We start from the raw sequence: 19,544 nt of genomic DNA, 5'->3' as shown, positions 1-19,544 counted from the left end.
CAGTGAAGAGCGTTCAGTCTCTGGAGGGCTGGACGGTACCAGCAGTGAAGAGCATCCTGTCTCTGGAGGGCTGGACGGAACCAGCAGTGAAGAGCATTCCGTCCCTGGAGGGCTGGACGGTACCAGCAGTGAAGAGCATTCAGTCTCTGGAGAGCTGGACGGACCCAGCAGTGAAGAGCATTCAGTCTCTGGAGGGCTGGACGGAACCAGCAGTGAAGAGCATTCAGTCTCTGGAGGGCTGGACGGAACCAGCAGTGAAGAGCATACGGTCTCTGGAGAGCTGGACGGACCCAGCGGTGAAGAGCATTCAGACTCTGGAGGGCTGGACGGAACCAGCAGTGAAGAGCGTTCAGTCTCTGGAGGGCTGGACGGAGCCAGCAGTGAAGAGCGTTCAGTTTCTGGAGGGCTGGACGGAACTAGCAGTGAAGAGCGTTCAGTCTCTGGGGGGCTGGACGGAACCAGCAGTGAAGAGCGTACAGTCTCTGGAGGGCTGGACGGAACCAGCAGTGACGAGCGTTCAGTCTCTGGAGGGCTGGACGGAACTAGCAGTGAAGAGCATTCAGTCTCTGGAGGGCTGGATGGAACCAGCAGTGAAGAGCATACTGTCTCTGGAGGGCTGGACGGAACCAGCGGCGAAGAGCATTCAGTCTCTGGAGAGCTGGACGGAACCAGCGGTGAAGAGCATTCAGTCTCTGGAGAGCTGGACGGAACCAGCTGTGAAGAGCATTCAGTCTCTGGGGAGCTGGACGGAACCAGCGGTGAAGAGCATTCAGTCTCTGGAGAGCTGGACGGAACCAGCGGTAAAGAGCATTCAGTCTCTGGAGAGCTGGACAGAACCAGCGGTGAAGAGCATTCAGTCTCTGGAGAGCTGGACGGAACCAGCGGTGAAGAGCATTCAGTCTCTGGAGAGCTGGACGGAACCAGCGGTGAAGAGCATTTAGTCTCTGGAGAGCTGGACGGAACCAGCGGTGAAGAGCATTCAGTCTCTGGAGAGCTGGACGGAACCAGCGGTGAAGAGCATTCAGTCTCTGGAGAGCTGGACGGAACCAGCGGTGAAGAGCATTCAGTCTCTGGAGAGCTGGACGGAACCAGCTGTGAAGAGCATTCAGTCTCTGGAGAGCTGGACGGAACCAGCGGTGAAGAGCATTCAGTCTCTGGAGAGCTGGACAGAACCAGCGGTAAAGAGCATTCAGTCTCTGGAGAGCTGGACGGACCCAGCGGTGAAGAGCATTCAGTCTCTGGAGAGCTGGACGGAACCAGCTGTGAAGAGCATTCAGTTTCTGGAGAGCTGGACGGAACCAGCGGTGAAGAGCATTCAGTCTCTGGAGAGCTGGACGGAACCAGCGGTGAAGAGCATTCAGTCTCAGGAGAGCTGGACGGAACCAGCGGTGAAGAGCATTCAGTCTCTGGAGAGCTGGACGGAACCAGCGGTGAAGAGCATTCAGTCTCTGGAGAGCTGGACGGAACCAGCGGTGAAGAGCATTCAGTCTCTGGAGAGCTGGACGGAACCAGCAGTGAAGAGCATTCAGACTCTGGAGAGCTGGACGGGACCAGCAGTGAAGGGCATTCAGTCTCTGAAGAGCTGGACGGAACCAGCAGTGAAGAGCATTTAGTCTCTGGAGAGCTGGACAGAACCAGCAGTGAAGGGCATTCAGTCTCTGAAGAGCTGGACGGAACCAGCAGTGAAGAGCATTTAGTCTCTGGAGAGCTGGACGGAACCAGCGGTGAAGAGCATTTAGTCTCTGGAGAGCTGGACGGAACCAGCGGTGAAGAGCATTCAGTCTCTGGAGAGCTGGACGGAACCAGCGGTGAAGAGCATTCAGTCTCTGGAGAGCTGGACGGAACCAGCAGTGAAGAGCATTCAGACTCTGGAGAGCTGGACGGGACCAGCAGTGAAGGGCATTCAGTCTCTGAAGAGCTGGACGGAACCAGCAGTGAAGAGCATTTAGTCTCTGGAGAGCTGGACGGAATCAGCGGTGAAGAGCATTCAGTCTCTGGAGAGCTGGACGGAACCAGCGGTGAAGAGCATTCAGTCTCTGGAGAGCTGGACGGAACCAGCGGTGAAGAGCATTCAGTCTCTGGAGAGCTGGACGGAACCAGCGGTGAAGAGCATTCAGTCTCTGGAGAGCTGGACGGAACCAGCAGTGAAGAGCATTCAGACTCTGGAGAGCTGGACGGGACCAGCAGTGAAGGGCATTCAGTCTCTGAAGAGCTGGACGGAACCAGCAGTGAAGAGCATTTAGTCTCTGGAGAGCTGGACAGAACCAGCAGTGAAGGGCATTCAGTCTCTGAAGAGCTGGACGGAACCAGCAGTGAAGAGCATTTAGTCTCTGGAGAGCTGGACGGAACCAGCGGTGAAGAGCATTTAGTCTCTGGAGAGCTGGACGGAACCAGCGGTGAAGAGCATTCAGTCTCTGGAGAGCTGGACGGAACCAGCGGTGAAGAGCATTCAGTCTCTGGAGAGCTGGACGGAACCAGCAGTGAAGAGCATTCAGACTCTGGAGAGCTGGACGGGACCAGCAGTGAAGGGCATTCAGTCTCTGAAGAGCTGGACGGAACCAGCAGTGAAGAGCATTTAGTCTCTGGAGAGCTGGACGGAATCAGCGGTGAAGAGCATTCAGTCTCTGGAGAGCTGGACGGAACCAGCGGTGAAGAGCATTCAGTCTCTGGAGAGCTGGACGGAACCAGCAGTGAGGGCTCAGACTGGACGGTCTCTGGCGGGACGGTCTGGACGGTCTCTGGCTGGACGGTCTGGACGGTCTCTGGCTGGACGGTCTGGACGGTCTCTGGCTGGACGGTCTGGACGGTCTCTCGCTGGACGGTCTGGACGGTCTCTCGCTGGACGGTCTCGACGGTCTCTCGCTGGACGGTCTCGACGGTCTCTGGCTGGACGGTCTGGACGGTCACTGGCGCCGGCTGGATGGGGCTGGACGGAACCAGCGGTGAAGAGGGCTCTGACCGGTAGGTGATGACGGCAGGGGTGGGGATGATGGTGGGTGTGTGTGGTTGAGTGGCGCTGTCATCTTCAGCCTCACCAATGGTGAAGGCTGACCCACTCAACCACAACACATGATCCAGGTATCCAGCGAAGGTTCCTGGAAACGCTGCTGCTGGGGCTTGCCGGTACAGATGATCGTCCAAACCCAGCCAAAAGACTGACTTTAGAACGTCATCTGACCAACTTACCCCAGCAGAGAGCTCCAGGAACCTGACGACGTACTCCTTACAAGTTCGTCCGTCCTGGAAAAGGTTGATGGTGGTGAGAGCCGGGGTTAGGAAAAGTCCCATGTTGTCACTGTTGTGGTCGGTCGATCTGTCACGGTGTGAGATGGTGGAGTGCAGGAGTGCAGGCAGAAGGAATAGGAGGAGTCCAGATGAACGTGAAGATACTCATTTTAATCAAACATACAGGTAGGAGGACAGGGAATCTCCGGGTAACATACAACATCGACCGACAACCATTGAGTAAAACAGAGGGAACTAAATACACAGAATAATCAAACATAATGAGGTGAGAACAGGTGAAACAGATGATGATGACGAGGAACAGGTGGCTGATGAGGGAGTGAACACGGGATAGGGTGACGAGAGGATCCTGGGAAGTGTAGTGCTGAAGACAAGACAGACTGGTGCAGACGGAGGACTGTGACAGTAGCAATGCCCTAGCAACCACCCAGAACACCATTGAGAACAAAGATCTGCAATATCCTGGAAGATCTGAAGTTCAAGGTATGAAATTCAAGTTCTGACAAGTTAACAAAGTCTAATTTTCTAACCATTGTTGACAGTTTCCAATCCCAAAGCAATTTAAACCTATTCCTGGATGGAAGAAACAATCTTATCTCATAAGTTTGGGTTACATTGACTATGCAAATGGATAATGTAGTGTCACAGTTGCTATTGTTACGAGCGCTATTGACAAGGGTCACCAACCTGATATCTGATTTCATCACGTCTCTCTGTGCAGAGTGAGTCACTGAGGACGGATCGACAATTAAAAAGCAACAGAGTCAGTTGTGTCTGTCTCTATGACAACAATAATGTGGGTACGTGATGGATCGGTGTTGAAAGCCAGACACTCTCCAAATCCCTGCAGGATCTGGCTTTCCCTTTTCCCACTGAACCACGGCGAAACCAAACTAGACTAGAGTGACTGTCACACTAGTTAAAGATTTCCGTCAATGATGAGCTGAATGGAGTAAATAACAAGCCTAAAGCGAAAGATATACTATTATTCGTTCTTTGCTTAGGGATAAAATACGTCACATTTATTTATATTGTAAATCATTCAATAGATTGATTAAAAGCTCGCATCTGACCTCGATGGACCAAACTAAACAGAAGAAATGAATCAGAAAAGATTTGCACATTAAAAAAGGCGGAGCCTCAGAACCACACCCACCTATTAAGTCATCACTTTTTCAAGTTCGCTTTGCCAAGCAGTTTCGAACTCTCAAAATGAACTCCAGACGAACTTCGTTTTGGCATGACGTCACACCAGTTCGTTTTTCGTATTTCAGGGTGTTAAGAGTTAAACTAAGCAGATGGAGACAGGTGGAAAGTGGGGGTTCTTCCAGCATTAGTGAGTATCGGTGCCAGTGTTGATGAGCTATGATTAAGATCCAGTAACTAGAGCTGCCAGTATGCCCGCTGCCAGTCTGACCTCAACTGTTACTCACCCGGTAAAAGGCCGTCGTCAGGGGCAGCAATGCGGCGGCCACAGTGTATTCCTCTGAGCTGGAGCAGTCCTGGAGTAAACAGAGACGAGGAGATGTTAGACGACATAAGCTGATGATCAAATGAGCTTTGGCCAATTGTGCACAAAACATGACATCACTTGCTATTTTCCCATATTATTACCTATGTCAAAGTATTGGTTGCAGGTCCATTAATCACATTTTTCATTGATAAATAAACATATACATACTGTATAGGCAAAGTCGTGTGTATTTAAAAGAAGTTTGGCTTCCATTCAGTCAGATTTCGAGCTGTTTTCATGCATATGCTTTTAATATTTTACATAATCGTGCCTCCGACACTGTAACGATTTTCAATTTAAAAGTCATTTCATATTTTAAATTCCAAACTGACATGACATCGACCTATTTAAACTGAACAAAGCTATTAAATCAAAACTTGGGTTGTTACATAAAAGGATCAACTGGTGTGGGAGTGACATATTTTATGAGGATCCTGGAAATAGTCAAAGCCAGATGACTGCTTTTTAATGAAAAAAATAGCTATTGGTTTTATAGCTCCATGAAACGTCCCTGATTCATGATTTGATGATGTGGCACTGCAAAAACACACATTGCATTTTTTTTAATCAAGATTTGTCACTTCTATATGTTCTATATTGTCTTATATAGGAATGAAGACGTTGTAAGCAGTGTCAGGATTATATTTCAATACAAAAACCAGCCACCACCTCTGCTCTCTATCCTGGCATACGCATCTAAAAGTAAAGACAGCAGCAAATCTAAAACATCGGTTCCTGCACAGATCTCGCATGCCTGGCCCCCCATGGATGGTGCAGCTTGAGTTATTTCTCTTTCAGTACAACAAGTTTGGAATGAGCTGCGTCGTTTGCCAGGAGAACTGAAACGTTCATTCTAAGCTTCTGTACACAAATAAATCACTGGAAATGACTCTCGGAGCAAAAATCCTTTACCATTAAAAGATCCCAGTTATTCTGCGGGGAGAAATTATCCTGCTGTTCGGAATAGATTTTCCTGAAGAAAATGTCAGCGGTGCTTGTCTGTGAACAACTCATCATGATGCTGGTTGTTTACTGGCCTAAGTCAGAAGAACCCGCTCAGTTTGCCAAAAAAGTAATGTTGTACAACCACAACAACAGGGAATTAACATAACAGAGGGGTCAACATTTCTCTTAAATTAAGGTGGAATACCTAAGATTTTATGCCGCTAGAGGGCGCTACATTCAAAACAACAACAACGGCTTTGCTTGATGACTCCGTGGAGGAACGCGGAATGATGGGAACTGTTGTTTTCAACTCCACCGTGCATAAATCAGTCAGACGGGAATCGAAAATTAGTTGTCATGGATGAGGTAAAGTTCGATTTCTATAAATGTTGCGTTTACATGCTTGTTTTTCATTAAACTGAAATAACCGCAAGAAAAGTCAGGTTTAAAAGTAAATTAGTTATCACAGATGTTACTGTACGAGTCACTGGACGAAGTGACTTATTTTTGTTTCAAATCGTTGCTAATGGATCCTGACTTCGCCCTATGCTGCAATGCATTTGCAGTCATTTACAGAAATCAGCTGCTTGAATAACAATTGCTGATGTTATTATTAGATTTTTCAGGTGAGATTCTCAATTCATTCAGTTAACGGATGCTCTGAGGTAAAGTTTTCAGAATGCAGACTCAGCAACGATTGTATTTAATTGTACAGTACAATCATAACATAGAACAGACATTATCTTCCTTTCGTGTCATTAAACATAACAATATTGCTGGCTGATGAGAAAGTGCGCGTCCGGTGTGCGATACCTGAAGTTGTCCTAGACGTGGCGCGGCGCTTCTCGTTCGGGTTGCGACCCCCTTTACGGCCAACAGTTCACATTCCGAGAATAATTGAAAAGAATAATTGTGCTCCATTCCATAACAAATGCGCGAAACAAGCTGACGTTTGTTGCTTGATAGACGCTAACGCACAACTACAACTTGCGCATTTGTCCAGGACTACACGTAGTACGAGCGGAAACCGAGGTAACGCGGATATGACGCGATTGACTGGCGACTCCCAGCTCACACGCCCCGTTTCCTTGGTTAAAATCTAAATTTTCTCGCGATTTAAACATTGTTTGAAACATTTGGAATATTGTAAGTTATCATCTTTACTAAATATATAACACTGGCCTTGTGATTTTGGGATATTTTAATGCGAAAATCTTAGGTATTCCACCTTTAAATTATTAGATAATTTGACTTTTTTATGACAGTGCTCGACAAGGACAGTTGACAGAACTGATCAGGCAAGTGTTGCATCGTCACAAAATTTTATTATTTTCACGTATTTAAGCCTTGGCAGTTTTAAAGGAATACTCCATTTTTTTTTTTTTGGAAATAGGCTCATTTTACAACTCCCCCAGAGTTAAAGGACAAGTTCGGTATTTTACAATTAAAGCCCTGTTTTAAGATCGTTTCTGATGAAATAGAATGGTTAGCATTGTTTTTTAGAAAAACGCTGCTGTCACGAGAATTTTCGGTTTCTGTGGTAGCACCAGAGGTGGGGGACTCGAGTCACATGACTTGACTCGAGTCTGACTCGAGTCACAATTTTCAGGACTTGTGACTTGCTTGATTAAAGTACAAAAATGACTTGACTTGACTTTGACTTGAGAACAAGTTACTTGAGACTTGACTTGACTTGAAGTGGAAGACTCGACAATGACTTGAACATATAATAAACAAACAGCAATACAGTTAATTAAAATATATATTATGACGTCAGCATCAATATATCGGCATCTGTGCCTTTACGCTGCTCAATTCAAACCGCGCCAAACGGAAGTTCCGGGAGTCTCACGCATATTGATAGCGTCTCCCTGATGCCCGCAAATGAGTTAAAATCTCCCGGAATCTAGAGCGAGATACTGCGCGTATAACATACATAGCGTGCGGCGTGTGCACGGCAGAGATATGGGAAGCCAAACAAACCAAAAGTGGGACGAGACAGCGGGGCTTTACAGAGCTCGTGCCGCGCAGACATGTCATCTGCACGGTTCAATGATCCGAGCCGCGCAGCCGATTCGTCAGCACAGCGCGGACGTGTTTCCTAGCGACACTCAATAGTCAGCGCTGTACTGACCAATTTAAAGCAACGCAAACCATATGCTACATACTACATGCAAATAAATGTACAATAAAGAAACCCCTCCTTCCTTACAAAGAATTGTTCTCTACTGAAGTTTAGGAGTAAATTATGGAGAATTCCATAATTAAAACAATCATTTGTTAATATTTATGTAAATTTAATATATAATATACATAATATTATTTAATATGTAATATTTATTAAATATAAAATATGTTACGTAATATAACATATTACCATTTTTATTTTATATTTATTTTAAACATATTTTAAATATGTTAATATAACATATATTAACCCTCCCCCCCCCCCCCCCCCAACATTACATTCATTGAGATATACCTCCCTGAAATGAATTCTTGTAGGTTGGGATGTCTGTATATGCAGCATAGATATATACACGGCTGTGCAGCTGCAAATGCGTTTTACATGTAGGTTTCAGTAAATCGAGGAAAAGGAGTTTCCGAAGACATTTGTTGGCTATGATAAGAAAAACTACTGAATTAAAAAAAAAATTGCATTTTATATTCTCATTTATATTTTACATTTATATAAGATATAAGATATTACATTTTAGATTTCATACATTTTAGACCGTTTCAATTAAATTGAATTAGACAGATCTTAGAATCGATACATCTTAGACTCTGAACGTTTTGTGTAAACAACACAATTTTATTTTATTTTCAGATATTAATGTAGCACAGATATGCATATGATTAATATAGCAAATGTAAGATACATAATATATGTATAAAAGTTCATCTTTTCTGTGCAAAAATAAATATGTATCGAAAAAATTTACCTCTATTTATTTTAGTAGTGTGACTTGACTTTACTTGAAACTTATCAGGACTTGACTTGACTTGCTTAGGGTGAACCCTTGACTTGACTTGACTTGCTTGATTTATCTGAACTGCGACTTGAGACTTGACTCGAGACTTGATGGTTAAGACTTGGGACTTGCTTGGACTTGACCATGTGTGACTTGTCCCCACCTCTGGGTAGCACCCCCACACCTTTACAATGGTAGCATAGGTGCACAGGAACAATCATTAATTAAAACGCATGAAACTTTAGTTTACAAAGATGTGGTCTGGGATGTTCACTGATATGCTCACACAAAAATCGCCTCAAAAGATGCTTTCCAAAGGGTGTTTTACCATTCGTTATAAAACCGTAGACCTATTTTTCCGAACGCCTCACAGCCGGACATTCTTCCGTTGAGAGCTTGAATAATAGACACTCCAGCCCAGTAGGTGGCGATAATGCACCTTTGCCAAATGCAAGCAAACCACTTGTATACACGCGACTGCATAAACTACAGAAAGAATACATTACAAACAGCCCCATTTCCGTTTCCAGGCGGCGGAGTAATAACTGACGTCACAGAACATTCAATACAAGTCGATGGAGTTGGACAAAAACTACGATAAAACCCGTTGGAAAGCATCTTTTGAGGCGATTTTTGTGTGAGCATATCAGTGAACACCCCACACTCGGTGAGTTTCACGTCTTTGTAAACTAAAGTTTTATGATTGTTCCTGTGCAATCATTCATAGGTGGGGGGGGGGGTGCTAACACAGAATCCAAAAATTCTCATGACAGCAGCATTTGTCTAAAAAACGATCCTAACCAATCTAGTTCATCAGAAACGATCTTAAAACAGGGCTTTAATTGTAAAATACCGAACTTGTCCTTTAAGGCCCGTACACACCGGGACGAATATCAGCGCGCGTTATTCGTCAGCGTTTTTCAGCGCGTTTTTTGTGTTCACGCCCAAGGGATTTTCGCTGATGATGAGCCGAGTGAACATGCAAATTCATTCCCTGACATTAGGTGGCGCCAATTTGCTCTGCAATACCACTCCATACAGTTCTCTTTTATCAAGATGTTTGTAGTCCCTGTCACGTTTGTCATATAGTTTATGTTCTAGCACCAACGAGACTTTCTTCCTGGCTGTTTAGACGGCGATTCTACTTGGCGCATATCTTCTTCGCCGTTGCATATGTGTGCTCGGCAAAACCGTTTTGTGTTTGATCGCCCCCAAGTTGTGTTTTACTGTAACATCAGAAGCTCCAAACACATGAGCAAAAGCGCCAATCTCATTGGTCAGATAGTTTTTGACGCAGCACATCAAACTAAAAAAATGACCCCGAGGCTTTTTTTTTTAAAAATCACGCTTTTACGCGTGGCGTTTTTACTCGTCGGTGTGCACACTCACATTGGCGCCCTTTGTTGAGTCACGAGGCGTTAAACGTCGGCGAATAACGCGAGTTTTACCGTTTTTGAATCCATTCAGCCGATCTCCGGTTCTGGCGGTACCACTTTTAGCATAGCTTAGCATACATCATTGAAGTGGACAAGACCATTAGCATTTCTCAAAAAACAAAAAATTACCAGAGAGTTTCGATATTCTTCCTATTTAAAACTTGACTCTTCTGTAGTTACAACGTGCACTGAGACCGACGGAAAATGTAAAATTGCGATTTTCTAGGCTGATACAGCTAGGAACTATACTCTCATTCCTGCGTAATAATCAAGACACTTTACTGCCGTAGCATGAGTGCAGCAGGTGTAATGATATGACACAGCACCTGAAAAAATATCTAAACACTTATATCGAAACACTGGTCTTTTTTTTTTTTTTTTTTTGAGAAATGCTAATGGTCTTGTGCACTTCAATGATGTAAGCTAAGCTATGCTAAAAGTAGTACCGCCAGAACCGGAGATCGGCTGAATGGATTCAAAAACGGTAAAACTCAACAGTTTAACTCTGGGGGAGTTGTAAAATGAGCCTATTTCCAAAAAAAGTGGAGTATCCCTTTAATATTTAAGTGCAGGAAGACGTGAAAGAGAACTCAATTTGGTACTTGCACAGTTTTATGCACACACATCCGAAAAGCACACGTAGAAAGCAGTGCCTCAAACAGAGCGTGAATACCGAATCATGTCCTCTTTCATGTCTTCTTGAGCTTAAAAGGACAAATTCATACAAAATTATGTCAAGATGCCCATATTGGAGAGTATCCACATAAACTTAGTCTGTTTTGTCTTAAGTGAATGTAAAGCATTGAGAAATAAAACGTGTATCTATATTTTGGATCTGTGCATTAGGTCTTAAAGTGACAGCAGCATAATAAACCTGTGTTTTTTTAAATGTTAATCAAATAAGAAAAGACAAATATAAAAATACCTTACTGTTTTTGAATAACTTTTGTAACTTTAATAAGGATCAATCCATATTTAATGTATACAATGACTATGCAGTGTTATTTTACATTTGATTACATTATTTCATACAATTTCTCAACCTGAAAACTATTGCTAGACAATGTGATGTGGTGTAAAAAAAAACTGAATAATATGTAATGATATAATAAAAATGAGTTTGTACCATATATAAAACCAATTTTTACTGTAGACACTCTTACTGGGTATGGCATTGACCCATTACACAGATCTTCTTTAACACATATTCAGCTCAGTATGTACAGTAAGCACACACAAATAAACTTTGTACAGATTATTGTGTCACCGAGAGACTTCAGGAAAGGTCAGAAGAGTGTTGTTTGTCTGCTGCTGCACAGCACATATTTATCTTTACTCATTCAGGCATAAGAGAGGATGCTGAGTGACTGTGACTCACCACAAACTATACGTGCTGCTGCACAAGTGTGAGCAATTTGAATGGAAGTCACACGGAGAATGGCACGTCGTTCCCTATAGTTCAGTCTCCGACGGGATCCATGGTCATATGATGTGACTCACTTGCATCCTGTTTTACTCCCTTATAAGCAATGTGTTAACTTCCTGTAAACCAAAATCTTTATTTTGATTGCTTTCTAGGAATGCAAGTTTTAGAAGTCCAAATACAGACTTTGTGAACATAACAAAATTGCTTCTCTGTAAAACAGAAGTTGTGGTGAACCTAATTAAAAAGCATGCTATTAATGTTGTAACACTCATGCTTTTGAACCTTAAAATTAACCATTTCAATTTTTTTCTATGGAATATTGCAGTTTTTACTATAAATTATTTATTATTGATTTATTATTTATTAAATTATACATTATAAAAAACAAATTAAAAAAGCACCCTTGTTTACTCAAAATAACTTCCCCTCCCTCTTGCAGCGACACCTCTTCTGTTCTCTGATGATGTGGTTACTGACAAACGGTCACTCACATGAGATCAACCAATAGCAAACCACAACCATCCAATCATCAAATCAATTCCCCACAGATAAAATCAAGACCCGCCCTAAACATTTTCTAATTTGAGAAGTCGTTTCACTCATATATATATGACAATACAGGAGAAAAGATTATCGCAACTTCAGTTTCAGTTTCATGCTGAGTATAAATGTGAGGTAAGTATATAAATGATACATTATCAGGAATAATATTATTTGGAATAATTGCAAAATAATTGGAAAATCTAAACCAGCATATTAGATTGATTTCTGAAGGAACATGTGATGAGGCTAAAAAATTCAGCTTTGCATCACAGGAATAAATTACATTTTAAAATATATTCAAACAGAAAACAGTTAGTTGTAATTGCTAATATTAATTATTACAAACTTTATTATTACAAACAGCAGTTTACCTCAAATGTAGCATGTCGAGTACTTTTCCCAAGCAAACAAACTTACAATTTATGCTTGGCACATGGAAAAATGTCGAAAAAAACAAAAACACACACACTCTGGCATTTAAAGAGGGACCAGAGCCATGTGACCAATATATCATTGAGACTTAGGGATGAGCTCTTTTCATTTGAAACGGAAAGGAACGAGCCAAAACAACCAAGCAACCTCTTAGCAACCACCCAGAGCATCCTAGAAGTGTAATTACGTTTTTACAGACAAGCACTACTTTTAGATACTTTTCTAGTTACTTTTATTGCAATAATGTATCCCATCTCAGTCGTTTGTTAAAAAGATTGTTCACCCCAAAATAAAAATGTTGTCATAATTTACTTAACCTCAATTTCTTCCAAACTTTTATCGAACACAAAAGAATATATTTTATGAAATGTTGGTTGACAAACATTGATTTCTATAGTATTTTTTCCTACGATTGAAGTCAATGGCTACCGTCAACTGTTTGATTGCAAACATTCTTTAAAAACAACACTGTGTAACTCTTTTAGTTTATTCTTAGCTAAGAAAACTTAGTTCTTTCAAAAATATGTGTGCTCATTAATGTATATTTACTTCATTCAAGTAATAAAGTATTCTCGTGAGTGTATAATATACCATTGAAAATACATACGGGTAAGGGGTATCCAATATCGGTCGCCATGTTGCCCCTCCATTAGCCAAAGAGGGACATACCCGTTAATTCAAGCTTCGCCTTTTGCGTTTACGTTTGAGTTAACACTCATGGACGAGGTCGAACTGGAAGCCATGTTAATCTTGGACTACACTGGCCATTGTAAAAGTTAAAACGAAATCGGAATTGAGAGGAAACTAATATTCACTGGATGGTCATATACCTTTTCACCACTAGATGGGGGTAAAAATCACATAGTGTAGCTTTAAAATATCTTCTTTTGTGTTCCACATAAGACAGAAACTCCTATAGGTTTGGAACAACATGAGGGTGTGTAAATGATGACACAATTTTCATTTTTGGGCAAACTATCCCTTTAAGCCAATGAGGCTGAGCCAAACCTGATGTCTCCTCCTGTTTTAGGTGTCCTAGGGAAGCTGCACTTGTTCAACATGGGAATGATGCACTTCACAACTTCCCAGCACATTTATTTCTGCAGCTTTCACAGAGCATTGCGTAACTTCATCTGACTGCAAAGTCAGATATCTCTCACTGAATTCTCTTTACCCAAGAAAAACAATTTAGCACAGTGGGTCTCCTGCTCCAGAGTTCACATGGAGCAGTGGCAAAACAACTGCAGACAAATGAGGAAAAGAAATGAAATCAGCAGGTGGGTCACCTAGACTTAAAAAAAATAGACGGTGCGAGATCCCAGAGTGCCTTGCAAACGATTATCACAGGACTCATTTGAATGAGCAGATAACAAGTTTACTTTAAAGGAATCGTTCACCCAGGAACTGTTGTGAACTTCACTATATGTGCTATACGTAATTTCTGCGGAACTGTTACTAGTATATGACAAATTCACAAATTGTTTGTTTTTTTAATATAAAAATGTCGACACAATGTAATGTACTTGCTCTGACACTCGATTTGGAAGAAGAGATGTGCTTGTTGTCATCTGTTATATATATATATATATATATATATATATATATACACACAGACACACACACATATATATATATATATATATATATATATAATATGTGTTTGTAGTGTATAATTATTTTGAATATATAAATACACACACATGCTTGTTTATATTTAAGAAATATTTGCATGTATATACTGTAGATAGATTTATACATAATTTATATTAAATATAAATATAAATATTTTATATATTAATAACACATTTTTCTTAAATATAGACATGCATTTCTCAAATAATTATACACAGTACACACACATATTATGTACACACAAACTTTTATTTTGAATGCGATTAATCGCGATTAATGGTTGCCCAGCCCTAATATATATATATATATATATATATTAGGGCTTTGCAAAGATTAATTGTGATTAATCGCATTCAAAATAAAAGTTTGTTTTTACATAATATATTTGTGTGTGCTGTGTATATTTATTTTGTATATATAAATTCATATGCATGCATGTACATGTATATATTTAAGAATTATTTGCACGTAATACTCTATATATATATATATATATATATACAGTATATGTATATATATATAAATACATAATCTATATTATATATAAATATAAAAATTGTATATATGAATAACACATTTTCCTAAATATATACATGCATGTGTGTGTATTTATATATACAAAAAATGATACACAGCACACACAGATATATTATGTAAACACAAACTTTTATTTTGGATGCGATTTAATCGCAATTAATCTTTGCAAAGCCCTAATATATATATATATATATATATATATATATATATATATATATATATATAGGAATCCTGATTTTTTTCTACATTGATGATAATAATAATTCTAATAACACAGAGTATTAATACTACTAATACTCTGTGACACAGAAGACTTTCAGCTTTGCATCACAGGAATACATTTTTTAAATATATAAAAATAGAAAACAGTTATTTTAAATAACAATAATGTAATAATATTTCACAATATTACTGTTTTTTTTTTGTTGTTGTTGTATTTTTAATCAAATAAATACAGCCTTGGTGAGCATAAGACACTTACAAAATCTTACCGACCCCAAACTTTTGAACGGCAGTGTGTTTATATACATAATGTTCTTTAAATGGATATAATAAACAGAATAAGTAAGTAAGTGGCTCATCTCCTTGTGTCATTAACTTAACGTAAGAACCACACATTCCACAGGCAAAAGAAATTCATGTGGGTTTCAAATGACATGCGGTGGGTAGATGATGAAAAGACTTCAGGATTTCCATGTGAACTATAGACTTAATTGAATGATTACAGAGCACCTTCGAAACGCAAAGGCTTCAAAACGCCTGCAGAATGGATGTGCAAAGCTCTGATCTGCTTCCCTTCACCCCCAGCACAGCATAAAACAAATGTGTGACTGACAGGCTGAGTAAGTGTCTGCAAGGGCCCCCCGCCGATAAAGCTGGCCCATAACCCTGCGGCTCAGGAAATGACTGGGATGCCATAGTGCATCTCCACTTCAGAGCATGCCAGACCTCTGCTGGGCTTGCACAACATTCAGCACCAGAACCCGCCACAGCTGGAAATAGCAGGAGAAAACAAGATTCTGTAAATTAGCCTTATTAATGGTCTTGTTTTAAACATGATAAGGTCTATCATTCATAGCCTGGCGTGATAAGGACAGTTCAAGAGCACTGACTCCGGCACCATTCTTTCTAAAGTTGTCATCATTAGCAAACATCCAAAGAATTGACAACAAATATTTGTTAACAGCTCACTGTTTTTCCGAGAAGTTGCATAAAATCAGGCTAGCTCCACTGGGATCACGAGTTTTGCGAAGGAGGGATGTGGTACCACGGCTCTGTCTCATCTGTCACACACGCCGATCTCAAACAGATGAACCCGCAGTCCAGGCGCCTGAGATCATATGCATACACACACATGCTTTGATGACAAGATTATAAGAAACACTTCGGAAGAAACAATAAATGTCGTCTAGCGTTTAAGCTAAAGTAGTGTGATGATTCAGGGAAGTAGGAGCGGATGTCACAAGCGTGTTTTCTGGTTTGCTACTATTACAATACTAATGGAGTGCACACAGGTTTAAAGGAGTAGTTCACTTTTAAAAAACACTTTTGCTGATAATTTACTCACCCCCCATGTCATCAAGATGTCCATGTCTTTCTTTCTTCAGAAAAGAAATTAAGGTTTTTGATGGAAACATTCCAGGATTTTTTTCCATATAATGGACTTCAATGGGAACCAAACCGTTCAAGGTCCAAAAGACACTTTCAGTTCAAACTGCAAACTGTTCAAAGGGCTTTAAACGATTCCAGACGATGAATAAGGGTCTTATCAAGCGAAACGATCGCTCATTTAAAAAAACAAATAACAAAGTTTAAGTTTTATTAGCACAAATGCTCGCCTTGCTCTGTTCTGTGACGCACGTTCGTGTCTCTCCTGTTCAAGCTCATTCATCAAAATGAACAAATATTTTTCCGAGTCATTTGGTTCATTCAACGAACGAAATGACTCGAAAAAAGACCCTTATTGATCGTCTGGTGTCGTTTAAAGCCCTTTGAAGCTGCACTGAATCTCTCATTTGGTTCCCATTGAAGTCCATTATATGGAGAAAAATTAAAAAAAAAATTTCCATATCTTGATGTTTTACTTCACAAATCGAATCAGACTTTAAACCTTTTGTGAATGAATCTCATTAATCATCACTAATCCTGATGCTTTTCTTTTAACCTTTAAATTGAATTAATCTGATTCATGTATTAATAATTAATAGCCTAAATCTTAAACTTTTGAGAAGTGCATGTTTTTGGAAATGATATCATTAACGTCTACATGAAAACTACAAAAATGTGAATTTGTGCTAAATACAGGGGGGTCTAAAGCGTTTTGATCTTGACCACTTTCGAACACTTCCGAAGGTAGTGGAAAAACACAATCGACCGAATTGCTTTCATAGTGTAATAAAAGTTAGCGGGCACGTTCATATTAGTAACGTGGTGTGACTGAACTAAAACATTGAACTAGGTGCCGTTATAATCAACTACACATCTTTATAATTGATGTTTACTTTGCAGTGTAGAACATTTTAGTTCCTAAAGTTAAATGTTCAGTAATATTATCGATTTAACTGCAGTGACACTATCGGTAAGAACAAAATTCAAACTACATTGGGCTGGATTATGACACTAAATTTGCTACATCAATATTGTTAATAAATGGTAAATGGACTGCATTTATAGCAAGATGTCCATGTCTTTCTTTCTTCAGTCGAAAAGAAATTAAGGTTTTTGATGAAAACATTCCAGGATTTTTCCCCATATAATAGACTTCAATGGGAACCAAACGGTTCAAGGTCCAAAAGACAGTTTCAGTGCAGCTTCAAAGGGCTTTAAATGACACCAGACGATGAATAAGGGTCTTATCAAGCAAAATGAACAAATCTTTTTTCGAGTCATTTCGTTCGTTGAATGAACCAAATGACTCGAAAAAAGATTCGTTCATTTTGATGAACGAGCTCAAACAGGAGTCACGAATGCGCATCACAGAACAGAGCAAGACGAGCATTTGTGCTTAGAAAACTTAAACTTTTTAACTTATTTTTGAAAAGACCGCTCGTTTCGCTAGATAAGACCCGTATTCATCATCTGGTGTCATTTAAAGCCCTTTGAAGCTGCACTGAAACTCTCATTTGAAGTCCATTATATGGAGAAAATCCTGGAATGTTTTCATCAAAAACCTAAAGAAAGAAAGACATGGATATCTTGGATGACATGGGGGTGAGTCAATTATCAGCAAAAGTTTTTTTTTTTAAATTGAACTTCTCCTTTAACAGTGAGCATTCTAGTTTGTTGCATCACTTGCAGTCAGAACAAAGATTTCAAACAAGCATGACACAATTTCACTGAGGCATTAAAAACATCAGTGTGCGTGTGTCTGTGCGATTATGTCTCCAGCTATTCTTAGTGCAGATGTAGTAACAAAAAACATAACTTGAATAATCACTGGCGTCACTGCTGTATGTTGTAGCTCTTCATCGAAGGCGATGAGAGCACCCGCAGTGTAATATGAAAGCAATTAGGGTGTCCAGGCAATCTGCTATTTTTGTTTGTCTTACAGCTCATCTGAGACAAATCCATTGACCTCGGCGCCACATATGAGACAAACTATCCCGAAAATGTGGAGCTCTTTTATAACGCTTGTTGCCTTTGCACAATATAGCAGAGCAAAGAGCAGTGCTACATTACCATAAACATGCAACAGGACAATTATTAAAAAATTCTTGCGATGCTTTCCCTGATCTTGTGAGCAAGGTTATCAAATAACTAGGCTATAAACTCACATTATTTGCTCTGTAATGTAAGTTTTGTTCTTCGAAAACACACATACCTATCAGGAACCTAAAATTTATGTGAGCTCCCCAAGAAATCGCAAACACCAAAGTTTTAAAGATGTATGTCCTACATAAAACAAAACAAAAAAAAGTTTTCAATGGTACAGTAGTAACACCATTGATATGATCTCTGCTATTTCCAATGAGAAACTGCACTCTAAAAAATGCTGGGTTGTTTTAACCCAACCCAGCCATTGGGTTATATTTTTAAATTACATTTTTAGCCCATTGTTTGAGTTTGTCCATATTTGACCCAAAATTGGGTTAAAACAACATTTTTTAGAGTGTGGGTAACACTATATTTTACAGTGACATAAGCCTCGTGCAGACTGTCAGTCCGAGTTCAATATTTGGAATCCGATCATATTTAGCAAACGTGAACGGCAAAAATAAAAATCACATGAAAAGGGATTTTTACAAATCAGTTTTGAGCTACATTCATATGTGCTTTGAAATCAAAGCGCATTTCTGGAAATCCATTCCCGACTGTTCTAATGGGATTTTGTGTGATTTATGTCACTTACTAACGCCATGTACAACTTAAAAATGTCAGACGTTTTTATAGGAAACATGCTGAAAGATCTTTTCCAAAAAAATGATGCACCACTTGATGTAAATACACTCAAAAAAATATAATGTTGGCTTTAATTAATTTTAATTTGTCAACAGGTTCCACATAACTGGATTACGTTAAACAAACATAATTTGTTTATGCAACTTCAACATAATGGAATTATGTAATTTTAAATTACTCAATTTAAGTAGTCTCAACGTGAATTTTTAAAGGCATTTTATTATATTCATTCATAACATCACAACATATATTTCCATCAACAGCTGCATCAGTTTTTAGTGAAGATCTTGTATTGACAATGCAAGAGTCCAGCACTCTGTAAAGTCTCCTCCAGCACTTCCCAAAGACTTTCAATGAATTTAAGGTCCGGACTCAGATGGGCCAATTCATGTGTAAAAATGAATCTTCACACACCTCACAACCATTCTTTCACAATTTGAGCCTGATGACTGATTGTCATC

General features: G+C 40.1%; 1 protein-coding gene across 4 annotated transcripts in view; it reads right to left on the bottom strand.

Annotated features, from left to right (window-relative positions):
* The window catches only part of sbf2 (SET binding factor 2), a 168,882-nt gene that overhangs the window by 58,432 nt on the left and 90,906 nt on the right, over positions 1-19,544 (bottom strand). For all 4 annotated transcript variants that reach the window (XM_039690899.2, XM_039690902.2, XM_039690903.2 and 1 more), the window contains exon 17: positions 4,680-4,748. In XM_039690899.2, coding sequence (XP_039546833.2) covers positions 4,680-4,748 — 69 coding nt within the window. The remainder of the gene's footprint in view (positions 1-4,679; positions 4,749-19,544) is intronic.

The sequence above is a fragment of the Pimephales promelas genome, chromosome 1 (genome assembly GCF_988280905.1).
Source record: "Pimephales promelas chromosome 1, fPimPro1.hap1.1, whole genome shotgun sequence".
NCBI classification, from domain to species: Eukaryota; Metazoa; Chordata; class Actinopteri; order Cypriniformes; family Leuciscidae; genus Pimephales; species Pimephales promelas.
Note: the sequence above shows the minus strand (reverse complement) of the source record. Positions and strands in the feature narration are given on the sequence as shown.